This window comes from Brachycentrus maculatus, unplaced genomic scaffold (genome assembly GCF_059751285.1).
Source record: "Brachycentrus maculatus isolate JH-2025_06_01 unplaced genomic scaffold, ASM5975128v1 h1tg000015l, whole genome shotgun sequence".
Taxonomy (NCBI): domain Eukaryota; kingdom Metazoa; phylum Arthropoda; class Insecta; order Trichoptera; family Brachycentridae; genus Brachycentrus; species Brachycentrus maculatus.
The window spans coordinates 1,045,213-1,067,576 of NW_028280769.1; the positions used below are offsets into that span (position 1 = coordinate 1,045,213).

The window sequence follows — 22,364 nt, forward strand, 5'->3', positions numbered from 1 at the left end:
CTCAGTGGATATTATTGGGTGATTGGTGTAATTATTTCGTTTTTATTTAGCAATTAGGGCAGTAAAAGTAACCCAAGGATTATTCTTTGGAATTTTTAACATTAAAACGAATATAATATATAAGGGTAAAAAAAACTTAGTCAACATTTAGATATATTTATTTCATAAGACTTATTTAACATTTTTACAATAAGATATAGCTTAATATATAATAGACACCGATAAGATAAGAATGAAGAAATTTATTTAAGTATTTTTATATCTTCTAATCATTACCATTCATATTATATTTCTTTGCGCTTGAAGAAAATGTCTTTCTTGATGTGCTCAGATTGATTATGCGCGAAATAAGGAAATGGACAAAAATTAATTTGTATATAATTATGGATACGAAATTTTATTTTGATTGTAATAACACATACGTAATTCATGTTACTCATACATATACATAATAAATAGACAATCTGAACCATTTTGCAGTTATAATTAAATACTTGATTATTGTTGTCTTGGTTTAAAAATTGGATAAAAATGATATCTATTAATATTGATTTTTTGAACACCGAAATTAAAAATATATTTTTACGGGGTGTTTCGTTAAAACAAAAACACATAAATTAAATTAAAAAAAGGTACTCGGGTACCTATTATGGCACATTGATTCAAATGTTTATCTACAACCAGTGGCGATGGTGACGTTGTCAACGACTCTAAAGATAAGTTTGTCGCTCTATATCTGACTGCTCGGTATTTTAATCTTCATTCTTTTTATATATATATATTTCATTCGATACATTTCTACAGTTTAATTAGCTAAATAGCCGAAAAGAAAGAACATACACACATGTAAAATAAGTACACATATGAGAAAATTATTTCATCTACGTTTTTAATTTTAAATATTTCACATTTATTAGATTATACTGATCGTAATATTTACTAGACACACACATAAATAGCTAGTTTGGTGTTTTGAAAATTTACCTTTTCTACAATTATTTCATTTCTAGTACGTAGAGACAAATTATTTATTTATTTTAAATATTATGTAATAAGCGCGATAGGAAATCGATGATATAGAATTATAAAATAAAGGAATATTAAAATATTTATTTTTGTATTACCCAAATGATTGATATGTTTTTTAGCATTGTGTGCACTACATCTTCATTTAAAAGAAATAATAATTTAGTATATTTTTTTCGTTGATAGCACATAATTTTTTTAATAATGATTTTGAAAAAGCTGTTTTTGATAAATAACATAAATTAAAATATAGCTGGTATCTACCCAGGTACCTACACAACGTTATTGTTTTTGTTATTCGATTTCATTAATCATTATTGTACATATTATTCGATTCCAATAATATTTTTGTAAAAACGAGAATTGCTTTAATGAAAATAATTTTCTACGAGTTGCTTTTTACTTGAAATAAAATCGTAGAATTGTTTATGTCTTATATGAATTAAAACAACAACAAAAAACTCATAAATGTGATTTTTAACGAATTCAAAACATCATATAAAAGGTACATTAATTGAATTAATTGACAAGGCACTCATAAAATAAATTTATAATTAATAAAGCATCAAGGAATCAAAAATTGTTTCATAATTTTAACAGTTTGTCTATGATTTAAACATAAGTTAAGATTTCGTTGTGTAGGTACATTGCATTATAAAGTTACGTAAACAAATAATATGGAAGAACACGTGTCATACAAAAAAATGAATACATATTTTCGAAGCACCTCATTACAACTTTTGAAGTTAGTCTTAAATGTAAACTAGTATCTATAATTTAATAATAACATAAAGTTAAAATTTTCGTGATTTTATATAATATAAAGAATTCGTTTAAAAAATACTACCCCTGCTAAGTCAGAATTAAAAAATAATGTTTTAGGAAATGATAATAATAATTTTGGAAAATGTATATAGCGCCATTTTCGTAAAATACCATACTACCTAAAAGGCGCTGTAGGTACATTTCAAGATTACATCTACAAAATATCAATTATATAAATGATGTAATATTAAATAATATAAACATGTAGTTCATAATACTGCACAAAGTAAACAATGCTATAACGAAAATTTAAGAATATTTATATACTTAGATTGTTTTCATGCAATTCGTATTTTCTTTATTTTTACCACTCCACTTTTTATTTCGTTACAAAGTACTAGGAGTATCAATTATTATTTTCTTTCTTCCATTTTGAATGAACAAAGTCACTTCATATGATTTTCACGAGCTTATAAGAATGCTAAAAATATTATAATATATAATTCGAGAAACACCGTATTCAAAATACTTATTCGCAGCTCATTTAGTCGATTATCTTTGTATCTTTTTGGCATGTTTATTTACGATTTAAATTATACGACATAGCTTTAGTTTTAAAAAAATGAATTAAATAAACCATTTGATAATTTTTCTAGCGCCAAAGCACTGCGAAATTCTCGTTAGATTCGGTTTAATTACAAACAAATTGGCATTTTTACTTATTAATAGAATAAATGAAAGTAAGGGCAGAACGAAAGACGCCATTTTGTTTTTTGTCAATTTTCAATACCAATAGTTTAATCGTTTGATTCGCTAATTATTTTTACATTAAAACTAATTATAGTAAGGACATACAAGCTGAGAATACGTATTGCCGTATTAATGGAAAATTCTTATAATATAATGAATGTTACATTATCTACAAGAGAAGAAAAATTTACTCAGAATATCTAGAGTGCGATATTTTATTAAAAAGTTAGCAAAGGTTATCATTTGGTTACATTTGAGAAGAATTATTAAGAAGTTCGTCGAAGCTACTTAGCCTTAGTATCTTACATAGAGAAAAAAAGCACGATAGGGTATTTTAAGATTTTTTTACAATAAAGATAAAAATGAAATATTTTCTTTAAAATAAAGAAAAAAATTAATATGGCCACTGAGAATTATCAAGTATTTTTTTAAACGTTGTCTGATAAATTTTGTAAAGTGGATTAAAATGTGTTATATGTAACGCTACAAACGCCACTTTTAGATGCTACTCGCTTATACGAATATTACACTCTTGTCATCAAATGTCCGTATTCACAAATCCTGTTAATATTTGACGTGCTAACTTAAACTCAATACAAAAATTATATATACCACTTGTGCTGTGAACAAAGTTCATACTTCTTTTGCATCAATATTTCCATACCAGCATAGGATGAAGGGGCCAAGGAGCCCCATGCGGTTCGCGAACCGTAGTTTAACGATTACTGCAATCGATGTATCAAAAACCAATAGTGAAATCTGATTATTACAGAGTGTAGAATAGTAAGTGTTTTTTGTGTGACTTTTTTTATAATAGGGCCAATATTAACAAGACTTGTGAATACGGCTAGATTATGCGTAATAAGACGTGTTTTCAAAGTTAAAAATAAATAGTTACAATAAATATTACAATAAATATTTTCAAAATAACAGTAATTTAAAAACATTATTCCCACATTAAGAAAAGAGCCCATCAAGATCTAGAATTTATTGCAAAGTCAGAAAAGAAAAAGATAGCTTGGAAGAAGTTCTGTATTAATCTGTATCTAAACATTCAATCTATGTGTATAATGAATTACACGTTACAATTTCAATAATCTATTTTATATATGGACGACAAATATTACATACATCCGTAGACACTCATATAAATGGCATTTATTTGTATACTTACATAAACAAGTAATTTAAAATACAAACAATAAAAAATGTATACCAAATACAAAACGTCACAAAAAAAAATGTTAAAAAATTGAAGTGATGAATAATTATTAAATTCAATTTATTCCATCAAATATTAAGGTGGCATTATATAAATAAAAAAGTATAAGAATATTTAAAGCAAAATAATTATTTAAAATAATTCGTTAATTATCGTATCCATGGATTTCACCTTAGAAAAAATATTCGACAACCCAAGACACTCATCATTGATCGATCATGATTTTTTTTAAACAGTTTTCCTGATTTTTATGACATCACTTACCAATACGGGTAGTATTATTAAAATTAGAGTGAGAAAACACTTATTATTATAATAATAGTTATTTTGCCCCTCTGGAAATCGAACCCGGGACCTCAGCATGGCAGTTAACTATGCTAACCACTATACTATGGGGTCGGATAGATTTTATGATGTATTTGGGCAGTAATTTATGTTAGGAGGATAAAAAATTATTTTTATTTCTTTTTTAAAACATTATTTTTTTTTTGTATCATAACTTATTTATCCTCTTTAGGGTTGTATGTTTTAAGCTTGTTATTTTATCGTTTCAAACGATTTCAAATGATTCGTTTATTATATTAACCCTAAAAAGCTCGTCAATTCGACGATAACCTGAAATAATGGTAGAAACGTCGGTAAATATGCCATGATGTATCTTCGATACATCATGGCATATTAACCCAGAAAAAGTCAAACAGCACGCGATCAAAACCAACTCAACTGTTTCTAACCGTCATGATTGTATTTTGAGTTTATTTAACTTTTAAATCGAATTTATTTTGCCCCAATTTTCCCACAGAGCAGTAAACCATTTTAGATACGATGTCAGCGATTACTTGAATTACTCAGATCAAAGTAAAGCGGAAAGTATAATATTAACTTTATCATTTCATTTGATGGTCGGCTGTAAAAATTGACGAGCAAATAAGTGCCGTTTCAACGAATAAATAACTAATTTTATCCGAAAGTCTTCAGAATTTGGCTTCACGACATTAACGATTCATTCAGGTTTTTTTCATCAAACCGTGATGTGTTTTAAAACGCAACTTAAGTTACATTTTAACAAAATTGGGTAAAATGTAACTTGGAAAATAAGACCTTTAAAATCTTATCGTATTAGGATTAATGTTAATGTGATGAAATTAATTAATATATGGTAATCAGGGCTTTTTTTAAACAAAAAAGATTCCGAAACTCACTTCGAGTTAAGCTTTTTACTAAAAAAAATATATTCAAATATCATTTAAGTATTCATTAAAATACCAAATTTTATCATTTTGACGTATTATATAAACAAAGATTGTAATAACGTGAACACAAATATTGTTTTTCTTATTGATTTTGAAAATTTAAAAATAAATATCAATTAAAAAGAGGTGCCGGAACGCCGTTCCACCGCGTTACATGACAAAAAAACCTGAATAGAATCATCTCGAAACAAGGTGTGTTGAAAGAAGTCGTGAAATATTCGTACATTTATTCAATAAAATTAATTAAGATTTCTATTTATTGATTGGCGGTAAGATACATCCATTTTTAAGAACAAATTAGTTTATTCTACAAGGTTTAGCAAAATAAATACGTTAAATATAATATATACCATACGTATAATATTAATTGGCTGTTTTCCAATGTTACAATGTTTTTTTCATTGGCGGTAAGAAACATCCACTTTTTAAAACAATTTTGTTTATTCTACAAGATTTAGCAAAATAAATACGTTAAATATAATATATACCACACGTATAATATTAATTGGATGTTTTCCAACGTTACAGCTCGCCCATGCTTTTTCTTTGGGATGTTTTTTACCCATTTTGCGACATAACCTTAAAAAATTATGGAATCAACTGTCATGGCGTGGTTTAGGCCGAGGCGACTTCGTCTTCCTGGTTGTGTTTGGCAAGGGCGAGAAGGATCATGGTCAGCTCTTTCCTGTTGATCTTTCCATCGTCGTTGTAATCAACTCCTTGAAGGATTGTCTCCTCGAAGTCCAGCAAGTCTTGCGCGTCATAATCCTATAATATTAATTGAAAAATTAGTAAAAAGCCTTAATTTTTTTTATATCTACGTATCTATGCACATTATTCAATAATTTTTTAGTGTCATTTTCTGCCGTTCATAAAAGGTATTACTATTATATATTAATGAAAACATTTTTTTAATTAAATTTTTAACATCTCGATAAGGACGAAGAAGAATATGGGTACATGGTAAAAAATACAAGTAAAATTTTAGTGATGTCAAAGGAAATACAAACATATGTCACTTCTCACTGAAGTGAAATGGCTCGTCAACATTTTGAGTGTGTCCAAAACTTCTTTACAGATCTGGATTTCTCCACTTATTTGTTATTTTACATTTTTGACATCTCATTACAGATAAAAGAAAAATGGAAGTCTGGGTATTTACAGCGCTAACGACCTGTCATAGACTGGTTAAGTGATCACTTTACACGCGTGTAGCATTCACCATTCTACCCATGATTAAAAAACCGCATTTCATAATTTTTTGGAATACTTCATATATCATTAATCTTTATTTTTGGTATCTCATCAAAGATGAAGAAGAATATGGAATTCTGGGCATTAACGGGGCTGACGACCGTCATAGGCTGGTTTAAGTGATCACTTTACACACGTGTAACATTCACCAATTCTACCCATTATTGACAACCACACTACTCAAATTCTTGGAAGTTCTATATATATGAACCGATTTTGAAACATTGTTCTTGAATCAGTAGAACTTCACTTGAGACATCTATCGGTGAGATGAAAAGAAGCTTTTTATTAAGCAGAAACTTTTATATTAGTATATGAGGTCCGAATCCTAGATTATTAATCCTAACAATCCTGGATTTTATTAACATAACAAAAAAAAACGTTTGTCAAAAAATATTATGGAAAATAACTCCTATAATTGGAGACAATCCAGATTTGTGAACAAGTATTTGGACTCACTCAAAATGTTGACTCGATTCCTGTTAAAATATCTGCAATACTCAATCTTAAAAACAATTTAAAAAATAAGTTGGATTGATAAATCGTTTATTTATCAGAGACATATATGATCAATCTCATGATGTTCCATGATTAATACAAAAGTTATAGTCCAATAAAATAAAAGTCTCCCTCCAATATTTCGAGCGAACAAATTTTTGGAGAGGTGTTTTTTGGGATACCAATCGAAATGCAAAATTTGGATCAGTAATCCACTGCAAATACCACTTAGGCACATTCCGACCCGTTTTTGAAAGGAAAAATTCAAGTGTCTACCTTTTTAACCAATTCCAAGAGGTCCTTCAGGAAACCTCGCAGTTCTTCATTCTCAATACTGCCATTATTATCCTAGAAAATATAAATTTAGAAATGTAATCGTAAATTTTATGAGCTTCTTGAAAACACAAATCGCTCACTCCTTTCAACAAAATCTAATATCAAAAATCTCAATTTTCAGTTGTGCATGTTTTCGGAATGCCCATAAAATGTATATCACAGCAAAAGCGGCATATTTTTAACTTAATGTTTACCCGCTACAGGGCAGAAAGTGTTGTTTTTGCATTTTGAAGAAAAGGTATTGTTTAATTGTTTTTTAAAAACACTAAATATTTTTCAAATGGAGAAAAAAACATTAAGGTTTTACCTAAAAAGATCTGTTGCGCAGTAAAAAGTACAATAAATGGCTTGATATTTATTTTTAATACATTTCATTATATTTTTAAACTTTAAAAGCGATCTCCTAAAAAATATATTTTTTTATACATGACGTTGTTAAATGGAGTGAGTGAAATGTTATTCTTAATATAATTGATATTATGTATAATAATTTTTTTTTAAGAGAAATATTTGTGTTTTTATAATTTATACAAATATTTCAATTTCATACTATTTCTGTGATCCTAAGCGGCTCATTATTAGAAATAGGTATCAAATTTTGGTAGAGTGGGTTCGAACCGAGAAACTCTGACTTACGATTCCGCGACACTAACCACGGGACCACAACCCGACTTAACTTTAAATTTATATTACCGAAATTTAAAATAAATAATTCAACCTTGAATTATTCATTTAACTATCTAAATAACTGCAAAAAAATCAATACATAAATCAGATAATAGTTTATAATTACCCTATCGTACAGGGAGAACACGCGTTCGATATCTTCTTTGGTCAGCTTTGTAGCACCCTGTAACAGCACAAAATTAATATAAATATTAGAACGAAAACATTCAATACAGTTGCAACAACAAAACACCATGTTTGAAATATGTATCCTCTTAAAGGTTTTTTTATTATTTTTAAATTGTCAATAAGTATATGCAAAACGCTAGTTAATATGTTCGATATCGGTAATGTCGAAAAAATGCATGCTTAATTTATTTCAGATTTTGGATATTTGTTTTTCCTAGCTGTAAGCGGGTTTCTGTAAATTTTGGACTCGCTGTAGTCAAGATATGAAAAAAACGTCATTTCTATCTAATCAATGGACCGATAGACACCAAATTTAATCATATCGCTCACTCCTTTCAAGAACGTCATAAATCAAAAATCGTCAATTTCAGTTGTGCATGTTTTCGGAATGCCCAGAAAATGTACTATATCCCGGCAAAAGCGGCATATTTTTAACTTAATATTTACCCGCTACGGGGCAGAAAGTGTTTTTTTTTTGCATTTTGAAGAAAAGGTATTGTTTAATTATTTTTTTAAATATACTAAATATTTTTCAAATTGAGAAAAAAACTTCAGGTGTATCTAAAATAATCTGTTGCATAGTAAAAAGTTCAATAAGTGGCTTGATATTTATTTTTAATACATTGTATTATATTTTTAAACTTGAAAAACGTTCTCCTGAAAAATCAAGTTTTTTTATTTATGACGTTCTTGAAAGTAGTGAGCGATATGTCAGTCTGGCCCTGATACATACATGTATTCTTGGATAGAGGTGATAAAAAGAGTTTTTATTTTATTTTCAAATATGGATTTCATCAGAACACTAATAATCACACGTTTTATTTATTGTTTCGGCATTCACTTTGTGGTAAGACATGATAAAATTGTAAATGATTACACTTGTTTTTTACCACTCGAGTAATATTTATTTCAACGACTAGTTTCGGAAGCTAAAGATGTTTCCACCTTCGGGTCGGAATATAAACTATAGCATAAATAATCATCTGTACTATGAGTTATGACGGGGGGGGGGGGGTGTAAAAATCTAAGAAAATCAGTTAAGCATCTGTAGCTTCCGAAATTAGTCGTTAAAATAAATATAACTCAATTGGTAAAAAGCAAGTGTTCTCATTTACAGTAATCACATGGTTAATCGTAAACAAAAACAAAAATATATTCGTTGTTCGACGTCGAAAAACAAAAAACAAATAAAACATTCGATGTCGCACCTGCAGTTGTTTTAAAAATGAAAAATTCTCCAAAATTTACAGAAATATTTATTACCAAAAAGCCTGGCCATGCGGGTTTCGTATAAAAATATAATAATATTACAATATATAGTATATCCCTTTCCAAGCACTTTTTCTCCGAACTAGTACCTTTTTTGGAGAGGCACAGAGCTTAACCAAAATGTAATATGTGTCTTGGTGGATTGTCATAGACCTATCCCAAGTGTGACCCTTCATATATCACATTCCCTTAGATTAATACGCCTTTCCCGGCACGTTGGTTACCCTTACTTTATATTCCTGCTCCGTGATCTTATCTCTCTAACACGACCACGTACATAACGTAACCTTAGCCTACATATATAGGGTGACACAAAAAACGGGAACTTTTTAACAATCTAATAAAACCAGAAGCAATAAAGAAAAAACATTTTATTCATTGTTATTGAAGCCCCAAAAATTGCCATTTGAAAAATAAATGTTTTTTTAAAAAACGTCCTTCAGATGCCATCCTCCTATACTGTATTTATGAAATCTGCTGTTGAGATTTCTCATTGACCGCTACAACATCTCAGCTGGGATACTATGGATTTCATACTGAATTCTCCGTTTAACTCATTCATATTTCTTGGTCGAGTCGTGTACTCTTTTCTCTTGTAATAACCCTACGATAAAAATCATAAACGGACAAATCTGGCAACCAAGAGGGCCAGAGAACGCTATCATATCTTGAAAGCACTCAATTACTGAACAATTCTCGCACAAATTCCATTGATTGCCGTCTAGTGTGTGATGTGGCTTTTTCTTCGATTGTTGCACTATCTGCGGTCGTTGGTTTCATCTTTAGGTCAGATCCAGTCTTTTCAAAGCTTTGAATCCAATTTTTTATCGCGTGTTTTGATGTGACGACACTATGACGTCATAAGTTGTAAAAAACGTCGGAACTGTCTCTGCGCAGCTTCCAAAGTATCACTACTTTTATAGGACATTTTTAAGGCTAACGCACGCTGTTCTTCGTTCCATGTTGCATGATTACTAAAATAGCAAAATGTTTACTTGCTCAAAATCACTATCCCACGGTCCTACCACCTGTTCATGGCTACCACAACAATTTCCAAAAATTACTTTTATCCTGTGTCACCCTATATAATTTAATGAAATTTACGTACAACATTCAAACGTATATACAGTATCGTGTGGCAGAATGCTATGAATATGACCAGAGATCTATAAGATTAAAACAATTGCTAACTAACTATCTCACTAACTAAGAGTAACCTTTATCCCATTTCCCGCGGGAAGATAGGAAGAATAGTAATTTACAGGATAGACACTCCTGTGTTTAACTAATAGACAAAAATATAATACTTAAGTGGTAAAAACCAGTGTTTTATTTAATAATTTCATCATGTCCTACCACAAATGAAAAAATATTTTATATTAATTTTATTAAAACCAATATACAGTATACTTTTTTATTACAATAATTTTATTATTTTTTATTTATTCTCATCAGACACTGGATAATTCACACTTTGGATAATATACCTCTCACTCCTTTCAACAACGTCATATATAAAAAAACTTGATTTTTCAGGAGGTCGTTTTTAAAGTATAAGAATATAGTAAAATGTTTTAAAAATAAAAATCAAGAATTGAATTTTTTACAGCGAAACAGATCTTTTAGGTAAAACCTGAAGGTTTTTTCTCCATTTGAAAAATATTTAGCATATAAAAAAATTAACAATACCTTTTCTTCAAATGCAAAAACAACACTTTCTGCCCTGTAGCGGGTAAATATTAAGTTTAAAATATGCCGCTTTTGCTGGAATATAGTACATTTTTTGGGCATTCCGAAAACATGCACAACTGAACATTGACGATTTTTTTATATATGACGTTGTTGAAAGGAGTCAGCGATATCAATATTATAGGTGTCTAAACTTGAGATAAAAATCTTTCGTTTTAACAAGAAAGAAATGAGGAAAATAATACACCCTTCGGATGATATATCGATATTATAGGTGTCTAAACTTGAGATATAAACCATTTTTATACGAAATAAGAAGATAATAGATCTTCATCTTTAGTAGTGGCGCGACACCTATAATATTAGCAAAATATGTAAAGTGGAGAATCCAGTGTCTGATAAATAATAAAAGTAAATAAGAATGGTAATCAACTGATCTCGCCTTCATGAAATCAAGATAACGATACGATGCAGTTCCTTTTGCACCATTGGGTGCGGATAAAAGTCAAAATAGTTAATTTTACATTTGAAATGATATATCTATACATTGATTGGTCCATTTTCAAATTCATAACCATCGAAAATTTAAAAGTCGCTTAAAGTTTAAAACTAATTTTAAATTTAAAAAGTCTTTTTCTGATTATTCACACAAATTCAGTCGAAAAAACTGCCTCTAATGTTGTGCCATATAACTAAGTTCTATCACATTTTCGATCTCAGATTGCCAAATCTTTAACGAGATTTTTTTTTTGACCAAAGTTCAAATTCCGGTAAACGTTAGGAATTCAATAAGAAATCCTGGCAACCATCCAAGCAGCTTATCTTATGAAATATTTTCAGGAAATATCCTTTATGAAAATCTCGTGCATTGCGAAATTTCATCAAATTTTAAACTAGCCATGCGGAAAGTTGTACGAGATGGGTTTAAAATGATTCAAAACTATTTTCCATTGTAGAATTGGTATTTAACCAATTCTACAATGGATAGAAAAATTCATAGGAAAAAGTATAAAAAGTATTTCATAATTTCTTTTCGACATATTTTAGCCACTTTCGATTCGATTTGATACAAAAATTCTCTTCTCCCGCTGGCGCCAACCATCAAAATTTTGGATCGAAAAGGCAAAAAAGGTAGCTTGACGAGCTTTGCTATGCTTGGCTGATAAATCTAATCCACCGGAACGAATTACTATATAAATGAAAGAATAACCGAATAAATCCATATTCCAATTGATATTGTCTTGAGAGACAATATAGAGCTTGGCTTTAAGGACAATACTGCTATATATATATATGTCGATATGACTAATAAATGGTACATTAAGAGGTACATGGTACATTCCAGGTAGGTACCCAACCGCTGTCGTACTAGTTTGTGTACACTGCTAATATTTGAGGATAAACTCAAAATTAATAAATTAATATATATATATATATATATATATATATATATATATATATATATATATATATATATATATATATATATATATATATATATATATATATATATATATAAATATATATATATATAAATATATATATATATATATATATATATATATATATATATATATATATATATATATATATATATATATATACACATATATATATATATATATATATATATATATATATATATATATATATATATATATATATATATATATATATATATATATATATATATATATATATATATATATATATATATATATATATATATTTATACATATATATATATGTATATATAAACATGACCATGACCATAAAACATTTTTTACGTGTGAAAAGTTAGAAAAAAATAAAAATAAATTTAAAAAAATATCTGAGATGTAAACTCAAAGATTATTCATATGCGCGATTTATTATTTATTACATTCTCTTTAAATATGTAATTCTCAAATACTATTGAAAATGTTGCTAATATTATATAATATTAAAAATATTACTTGATGTTTTTTTATTAATGTTTTACATTAATAAAAAAAAATAATAAAAAAAGTAAATACCACTTTTTCTTAAAATCTACTTTGACACGTGTTATGATGCATTCCGCATCATTTTCAAACACCGTATGTTGACACCAAATGATGCGGAATGAATCGAAACACGTGTCACAGTAAATTTGAAGAAATAGTGGTATTTACTTAGTAAAACATTAATCAAAAATGGATAGATTTTATCTTTTTTATTCGAGACTATAAGGGGATTATTAAAAAAATGTATTAGTAATATAAATAAATTTTGTTAATATGTTTTATAAAATACCTTGTTATTATTTTTGTAACTAATAGATTTGATGATTTTAAATTCGTTGGATTGTTTTTCTTTATAAATTTGAAAAAAAGCAATTTTTTACAATTTTGTCCATTCTAGGCACAATATTTTTAATACTTTTTATAAGTATTGAAAGTTGAATTCTATTCGAAATTTCTTTTACTTCTATTTGTTTGTTAATTTGTTTAAGTTTTATCTGGATACCTTGGAATAATCCCAAACTGACATATTTTTAATAAATATAATGGCATAATAATATCAGGTTTGGATTACGAAATGAGCTGACCAACTTCACAAATAATAATGATACTAAAGCTCTCGATATTTCAATGGGAGCTTTATTTGGTAACATACATAATCCCCTGTAAGCCCAGCGCTTTAGCTTTTGAACATTATATTGTAATATTTGGTTCGTTTTCGGTTTTCATCGACCGATTTCACTATTATGTAAACCCGTTTTTATTATTTTCTGTTCTTTTTTATTCAAAATGAACTTCCAGCAAAATAATTAAATATACTTATGAATTCTTTAAATTTAATGAACACAAATTTTTAAAAAAGGTCAACTAAAAAAATTTAAAGTTAAATTATCTATTCGTTAACTATTTATTATATTATTTATTATACATATACATATATATTTGAAATTACATATTTCTTGAACGTTTTTCGCAGATACGTTGTGGCACATTTTATAAACTTTATAAAATAAAACAACTTTGTAGCTCACAATGTTGTCGTCCGGGGTGGATGTATTCGCTGAGCAATGCTCAATAAAAGCAACATTTAGGAGTTTTTCCCGTTTTTTTAAATCACATTTTGTAAGGAGTGCGTAGAACTTTTTGGTATGGTAAGGGAAGGGTAATTATCTATAACCTAACTTTGTCCGCCTCCGTAGTGTAATGGTCAGCACGCTCGGCTACCATACTGGAGGTCCCGGGTTCGATTCCCAAGGGGGGGTCAAATAAATATTAATGATTTTTTCACTGTTATATTTATTCAATATAACCCTGGAGTGGTACCTGAAGCGGAGGGCTGATCACCTTTCCTTTATGTGGTAATGCTCAAGATAACACTGCGTTTATATGATGCAGTGCCCTATGCACCATAGGGTGATTATAAGAGTTTGAAAAACTATGAGTATTTCAATGTTTTGGAATAAGTACATAAACCCTGATTATGACAAGGTTCTTTTTGAAAAAGTGTACCAATAAAAAGTGGTTGAAACAAAATGTTTTTTTATGTATCAGAACTAAATATCGGCACTGTACGTTTTAATCAAAACAATATTATAATAATCAGGCAGCTTTAATAAAAATAAATTTTATTATGAAAAAATTATTCGAAGTCTATGAAAAATTTATTTTAATCCATTTATCTCTCTTTTGTATTATATCTATTTTGAGAACAATTTTATGAATTTGTCGAATTTCCAATAAAGATTGTTTCGCGACATAATGAAAGTCTATTGTTTTGGATGCTGGAATAATTTACTTGGTTGTTTTATTGTACTTTGCAATTCCTCCAAACTCGAAATCGGACCGAGGGATTCATTCGACCGAAAATCCTAACAATCCTTTGACAGTCTAAAAACTTCAAAGGAAGTAAAGAGACAGGAATGGATTTCTTTTTTCTAAATTATGCCTCCGTTTTAGAAAGAATTTGTCATATAAATTCTCGAAAAAAATTACTTTTAGATTCGCGGAGAAATGGGTAAGTAAGAATGCGTGTTTTTTTACTCTCTTTCTTTTAAATTAAACGTTTAATTAAATTAGGTACTGTCCAATATTCAAAAGGTCTCGGAATTTCCTAGAACGCATAAAAACGACTGCCTACTATATTAAGGACCGTTTTTGCAATCCTACGTATCTACCTAAGTGGTATTTTTTCTTACTTCTAAATGTTTGCAGCTATTTTATAAAGATTTTTCACTTCAAATTGGACATTTTACAAAACTAATTGGACGGTACATTTTTTTATAAATTAAAAAAATATATATATTAAAATTTATTTATTTATTTATTTATGGTTTAAAAACAAAGAAAAACACATTACATGAAATAAAATGCAGTGCATTACAAATCGTTTAAATGTTTTTCATAAATTAGATGTAATAACAATAAAAAAGTAATGAAATAAAAAAAGTAAAAATTAAAAACGAAATTAATAAGTACAACACAAGCTGTCAGTGTGAAGAGCTGTCCACATATTTTATTTTTAAGACTTGCAAGTGCGTTAGTCGCTAAGTTGGCAAGCCTGCGCGGCGCGCTGTCATGTGTACTCAAGTTTTCAGACAAGATTTTAAATACTACTCTGTATCATGAGCACTACTTTGTATATATATTTAAAGTCTCTAATTTTTTATAAAATACAATATATCGTCCAATTAGTTTTGTAAAACGTCCCAAGGCGATGAAAATTACTTTCAATTGATAGACAACATCAGGGGGACTTGACATCATACGCACAGAAGAAGAATTAGAAAATATCCTGAATTTGTGTACATAAAATTGGACACACTTAAAACACAAAAAAATATACTTTATATTACTCTGTGACAGCTTTTCTTGTTTACTTTACACATCATTCTCTTTATGTAAACGTGTGTAAATATTTCTGGGGTCCGAATCGTCGGCTTTGAGCAAATAAGGGTGAATGAGATGCGGAATAATATTTCAGAGAAACGCTATCAATATCTAAACAGTCGTGAATATTATGTAAAATACCAAAGAATTATTTTTGTCGTAAAAGCTTTTTCTAACAGTGTGGAAATTGTAGCGGCAAAAAATATCATCCCGAAGCTTTTTTTCCTCAACCCAAAAAAAGCATTTGGATGGAATTACAGTTATGCCTCGCACAACGTACTTTAGTTGTTCCAGGAGCAGATTCGTAATGCGAAAATTCGTTACGTGAAACGCATTCTCCTGTAACAATACATGTTTGATAATTTAATTTGTTCTGTAGAATAAAACATGGTGCCTTGTTTGCCTAGTCTTTCTTTTTGTAAATTATTAACTGAATTATTTATATGTTACCACTTAATTTTATCAGTTTATTACGTTTTAAAACAGCAAATATATTGTATTATAAAAGCAATAATTTGGAAAAACAACTTAAAATTAGGGATTATTTTTTCCTCGTAAAGATAAAAGGATCAGATTTAAAATATCTAGAAAACCCCGCGGGCTATAAATTATTTTAATATTCAGTAGTGAATATTATCCTTTTATACTCAATATTTTTTTTTTGCCCTTATAATATTCAATATTTACTATTTAATATTTTTTATTCTTTTTTACCCTCTGATGTTCAATATTCTTTACTATTTTTTACACTTTTCTTATTATTTTTTACCGTATTTTATTCAATATTTCTTATTCTTTTTACCCGATCATATTCAATATTTCTTATACTTTTTACCTTATCATATTCTATATTCTATATTTCTTATTCTTTTTTCCTCTATTATATATATTTTTTTGTACCTAATTGTATTCAATATTTCTAATCCTTTTTACACTCTTTTATCCAATACTTCTTTTTCTTTTTCACACCGTTTTATTCCAAATTTCTTACTAAAATTATTAAATAACTCCCTAGACGTTCAATCTTCAGTCACCCATAGCAAATCATAGACAAAATTTTGCCAATTTCTATATCCATAAATAATGTAACCGTCATCTTGCTTCAAGAAAAAAATCTTTATAAATTGCTCGCACGGAGTAGCCTATAAAAATGGCGTAGCAATGATTTTTCTCTTGTGGTATTGAATATAAAAATGTAGGAAGGATATAAAACTTGACCATTGGTAATCTGACTCGGCTACAATATGTAATAAATTGTTTCTACATGGCCCTATAAATATTTCATACTATTTTCATTACACAGGACAAGACGCAATCGTTCGTGAGCGTAATTCGTAAACAAATCGTAAACCCAAATTGTCATATGGCGTTAAATATTAAATAACATAATAATAATTTTAATAATCACATATAAAAACTTGGCATTATCAAGTATATCATATACTTTTTTTTAATTTAAAACATGTTTCGGCATTCGCTTTGCGAGACATGACGAAATTTAAATGAAAAAACCCTGTTTTTTACCACTTGAGTTATATTTATTTTATTTTAACAAATAAAATAAAATAAATATAACTCAAGTGGTGAAAAACAAGTGTTCTCATTGAAATTTTATAATTTTCCCGATGAGTTATTTTGATTACACTTTTGGGGCAAGGGATTTAAGTTATTAAGACTGAAACAGAAATAAGAAAGTAAAAAAAAGATTTAAAAAAATAACCAAAACTAACACAATAAAACTAACAATAAAAGGTATGGTATATATGAAAAATATAAGGTAAGAAGCATGTTTAAACAAAAAAATGAGAAAATATAACTAGTCACTAGCACAAATAAATTCTCATAAAGTATTTTTTTCAGTTCATTCGTTTTGGATCCCTGACTGGGTTTTATTTTATACACGTTAGGCAGCTGGTTAATTTGGGTATAGGAAAATATATATTTTGCATGAACCTTAATCCAAACTTAGTTGTGTTTATCGGCTCCAATGTATTTTATTATGTCTCAAAAATAATCCGTGGTTATATATGAGGAGATGTATGAATGTGGAAGAGGCGAAGATTGTTTGCAAAGATAGATTAACGTGGCGTTCTATTCTCTCTGCCTTTGGGTAAAGGCAAATATATATTGCCATTCCATAAAGTTAATACCGAATCAATACTGTAGTATTCGAAACTAGTCGTGTGTAATAAAATAAAAGTGGTATTACCTAAGGATTAATTTTATTTAAATAAACAACAAGTCTTTTCACAATTTGAATCCCGAATCAATAAATAATTATTTTTTATTTATTTATTCAAATCACTATTTTTGGGTAAAATTTGACGTCAGCTCTCAATTTCCAATTCTGAATACGAGTCAAGTCTAAATCTACATACAACGACTGTGAATACGAGGCTTTGTGATTTATCTACACTTTTCGAGTCAAATCGGGCTATCCAAACGAGTGATTGATAGTTCTATCTGGTAACCCTAAGATGATAGTCGTGATTGACACGAAACGACATCTTCACCCCACATTACCCATTCACCCCCACATTACCCGAATCACCCTACATTACACTACCACATTTTTTGCTACGAAAAAAAACCCATTACAACTCTATCAGCAACTTAACGGAAACCATTAAAGACAAAGAAATTTCATTTATATTTGAAGCACTAACTTTGTTATTTTCCATTTTATAATTAATATGTAACTTGATTTTAAAATCACTATAAACAAAGTTAAATTTTAATTATAAAATGGAAAATCACAAAGTTAGTGCTTCAAATATAAATTATATTTTATTAGCGAGTGCGGCTAATAAAGCAAAAATATACGAAAAACTATCTATTAAATACAGACATTCATTATTAAATATCCAAGCTCCTTTGCCTAACCTTTCAAAATATTTTGAATTTTGCTAAGTAGCTACACGGCAGAAAGTCTTGTTTTGGCATTTTGAAGAAAAGGTATTGTTTTTTTTCATATACTAAATATTTTTCAAATGGAGAAAAAACATTCAGGTTTTACCTAAAAGATCTGTTGCATAGTAAAAAGTTCAATAAGTGGCTAGATATTTATTTTTAATATATTTTATTTTATTTTTAAACTTTAAAAACGACCCAAAAAATCAAGTTTTTTGATATATGACGTTGTTGAAAGGAGTGAGCAATGTGCGAAGGCACAAACTATAGAGCACGACCTGCTTAACCTACATGTACCAAATCGTCTCCGACATGCGTTGTAGCGGGTACGCCGAGTTGAAGAGACGAGCGGAGGATAAGACGGGTGGAGACATCACAAAGATTGTAACCCATGAAGAAGAATACCGTACAAAGGCGCACTTTTATTTTTTTTCCATCATTATACACTTTGGTTCTGTTCTGCGTACACACCCAACAAATCCATGAATAAATTTAATATATTATTTTATATTTTATCATTCTCGGTAATTTGAATACGGCAAAAAAAGATTTCTGTAAAATTCATTTTGCTTTTTCTTGACGGATTTTCAATGAATATTCAAGTTATTCTTACCGCTGGGATATATATTTTCAATTTATAAATTCCGTCTCAAAATGTATACATGAATATATATTTGTAAAAGTAGGAATATATATTTGTAAAAGTAGGAAAATCCATAAGGGAACCTTTTTACCATTCAGCCGAAATAATCAAAATTTACATAAAGAACACAAATATTTTCTTAACTTCGTTATAGAAAAATAATGAAGTCCAGTCTGAGAAATATCACTATTGTTAAAACAATTTTTTTAAACATTTTAATGAGAGATAAAGTTAAAACCCTCATATGTACCCAATAGTGCATAGGGCACTGTATCGTATACAAGCAATGTAATATTGATTGTTAAATACATGGCATTCATGCCTTTAGCGAGATAGCGAGTGTTTTTGGCTACAATTTTCACTCATGAATTATTTGAAATTATAGTAACATTAAACGTAAAGAGTCAATAAACTCATGAATACCATATATAACTAATACAAACCAAAAAAGTCTTATTTTCAATTTGTTAATATCAATACCAAAATTGTATTTCGTAAAAAAGTATTTCAATGATTTTTAAAGAAATTTGTTATATATAAGTCATAAAAACCAAAAAGTCGTATTTTGAATTTTGTTCATATTAATATCAAAATTACGTTACTTGAGAATTGTATTTGATTTTTTTTTAAATATATAGTTCTAGTATATAAGACTAAAAAAGTGATATTAATATCAAAATTATATTACATAAAAAAAATATACGATTTTTTTTAAATGGAAGTTCTAATATACATATGTCATATCAACCAAATATTTAAAGTCATATTTAAAAAATATAAAATCAATATAAAAATTATATAACATAAAAATAATATTAATGTGATTTTTCAAATGATGTTCCGATAATAATAAAACATAACCAATAAAGTATTTTTTATTATAATTATCAAAATCAAAATTGTACTACATAAAATCAGTGATTCAATATGTTTGTATGTAAGTAATAATAGTTTTTTTTTATTAAAGTTTTTATCAATGTTTTTATGATATTTTGTATTACGCAAACATTAAGAATGATAATATTATGCAAACAATGATATATCATTGAAAAAACAGTAACTAGAGAAAAATAAATAAGAATAAATATGACTCATCAAATTATACAAAGCAACTATTTTATTTAGAATATAACTAAATCATCAAAATGTAAGCCTTTAATATAAAATACTGCTAATTTAAAATAAGAACAGGCTAATAAATAAAATAAAATTATTTTTTCATTTTTTTTTGTTTGTTTTTTTGTATATTTGATGAGTCATTATGTTGATATTCGTGTAAAATGGACAAAGTAAAAACTTAACTACAGAAAGCAACACAGGAAAGGGGACTTACTTCCATTCCTTCCTATAGCAGGCATTGGACAGACATGGGTAGGCGAGCAGATAGACAAGAAGGAAGAAGATAGATTGTGCATGTTTGGAAAAGAAAGACATTAGTGGAGAGACAGTGCTTACATTGGAGGTGGTGTACTGTGTTTTGAAAGTGTGCAGGTAAGAAGGGATAGATTGGTAGTAATGGGATTGAGTAATTGTTTATGTGGATACTGACAAATGTCACTTGGTGACTCAAATTCATTACTGGGATTTGAGAAATAATGTGTTTTTTATTCAAAACTTGACATTAGTATTTATGTCAAGTTTTGTTTATAAGTGTGAATGAATATGTTTTCTTCCAAATTTACGAAATTAATTATCTATCAAATGATTTTGTTTACAACATTTTGAGTGTGTCCAAATACTTGTTCACAAAATCTGGATTATCTCCAATTACAGGAGTTATTTTCATATTATTTTTTGACATCTCATCAAAGATGAAGAAGAATATGGAAGTCTGGGCATTTACGGGGCTTACGACCGTCATAGGCTGGTTTAAGTAATCACTTTACACACGTGTAACATTCACCAATTCTACCCATTATTGACAACCACACTACTCAAATTCTTGGAAGTACTTAAAGAATACTTACTTTCTTACTTCCAAGAATTTGAGTAGTGTGGTTGTCAATAATGGGTAGAATTGGTGAATGTTACACGTGTGTAAAGTGATCACTTAAACCAGCCTATGACGGTCGTAAGCCCCGTAAATACCCAGACTTCCAAATTCTTCTTCATCTTTGATGAGATGTCAAAAAATAAATGATTTTGTTTTGATAATAGTACAACAAATATTAAATTATTACTAGTGACAGGTTTTCATATACTGGTAACAACAATTTGATTGTTTTAAATGTTATTTGGCATTTTTTGTGTTTTTTTTAAACGTTTTTTTTACTTTCTCAAAATATTTACAACATTTCGAGTGTATCCAAATACTTTTTCACAAATCTGGATTATCTCCAATCATAGGAGTTATGTATTTTTCATATTATTTTTTGACATCTCATCAAAGATGAAAAAAAGTCTGGGCATTGTCAAAAAGTAATATCTAAAATATTTAGAAAATTCTTGCACTGCTCGCAAATATTAGAGCTCACAAATGCAATACTAATTTGTTGATAAATACAATTGTGAAATTTTGTACTTAAATTATATCATATTATTCTTTTTTTTACAATTTTAAATTTTAAATGTAAAATTGGGAAAGTAAGGCGTAGGAAAGGAATTGTCATAGATTGTGCACGTTTATAGCAGTACAACAGAGATGCAATTATTTTTGTGACGAGTATTTATATACAGGTGTAACAAAAAGTTTGTAACAAGTCGATTTTTTTTATTTACTATATATAAAAGACATTTAGAACTTGGTCTTTAAACAGAGTTGACACTCCAGCAAACTATATGAGTGACGTCATTGAAAATATATCATGTTTAACAGAATTTGGTGGATTTGACCAAATTCGCCATTGACAGGCTGTGATCCCTATTAATACTTATTCCGAAATTCTCATCTCAATAATGCTTCAATTATGTTGAGATATCAATAAAATCTTGAACCATCCATTTTGTTACATCTGTGTTTTGTGCAAACACATAAAAGGTTAATTGTACCTAAGTCATTAGTTTTCGTGTAATATTTTATATTTTGT

General features: G+C 28.3%; 1 protein-coding gene across 2 annotated transcripts in view; it reads right to left on the minus strand.

Moving 5' to 3' along the window:
* Positions 1 to 2,221: 2,221 nt before the first annotated feature.
* Positions 2,222 to 22,364, minus strand: part of LOC148313323 (calbindin-32) — a 175,231-nt gene continuing 155,088 nt past the window's right edge. For both annotated transcript variants that reach the window (XM_088264057.1, XM_088264047.1), the window contains exons 11-13: positions 7,898 to 7,954; positions 7,045 to 7,116; positions 2,222 to 5,784 (exon numbers count right to left, since the gene is read on the minus strand). In XM_088264057.1, coding sequence (XP_088120183.1) covers positions 5,632 to 5,784; positions 7,045 to 7,116; positions 7,898 to 7,954 — 282 coding nt within the window. In that variant the 3' untranslated portion in view covers positions 2,222 to 5,631. The remainder of the gene's footprint in view (positions 5,785 to 7,044; positions 7,117 to 7,897; positions 7,955 to 22,364) is intronic.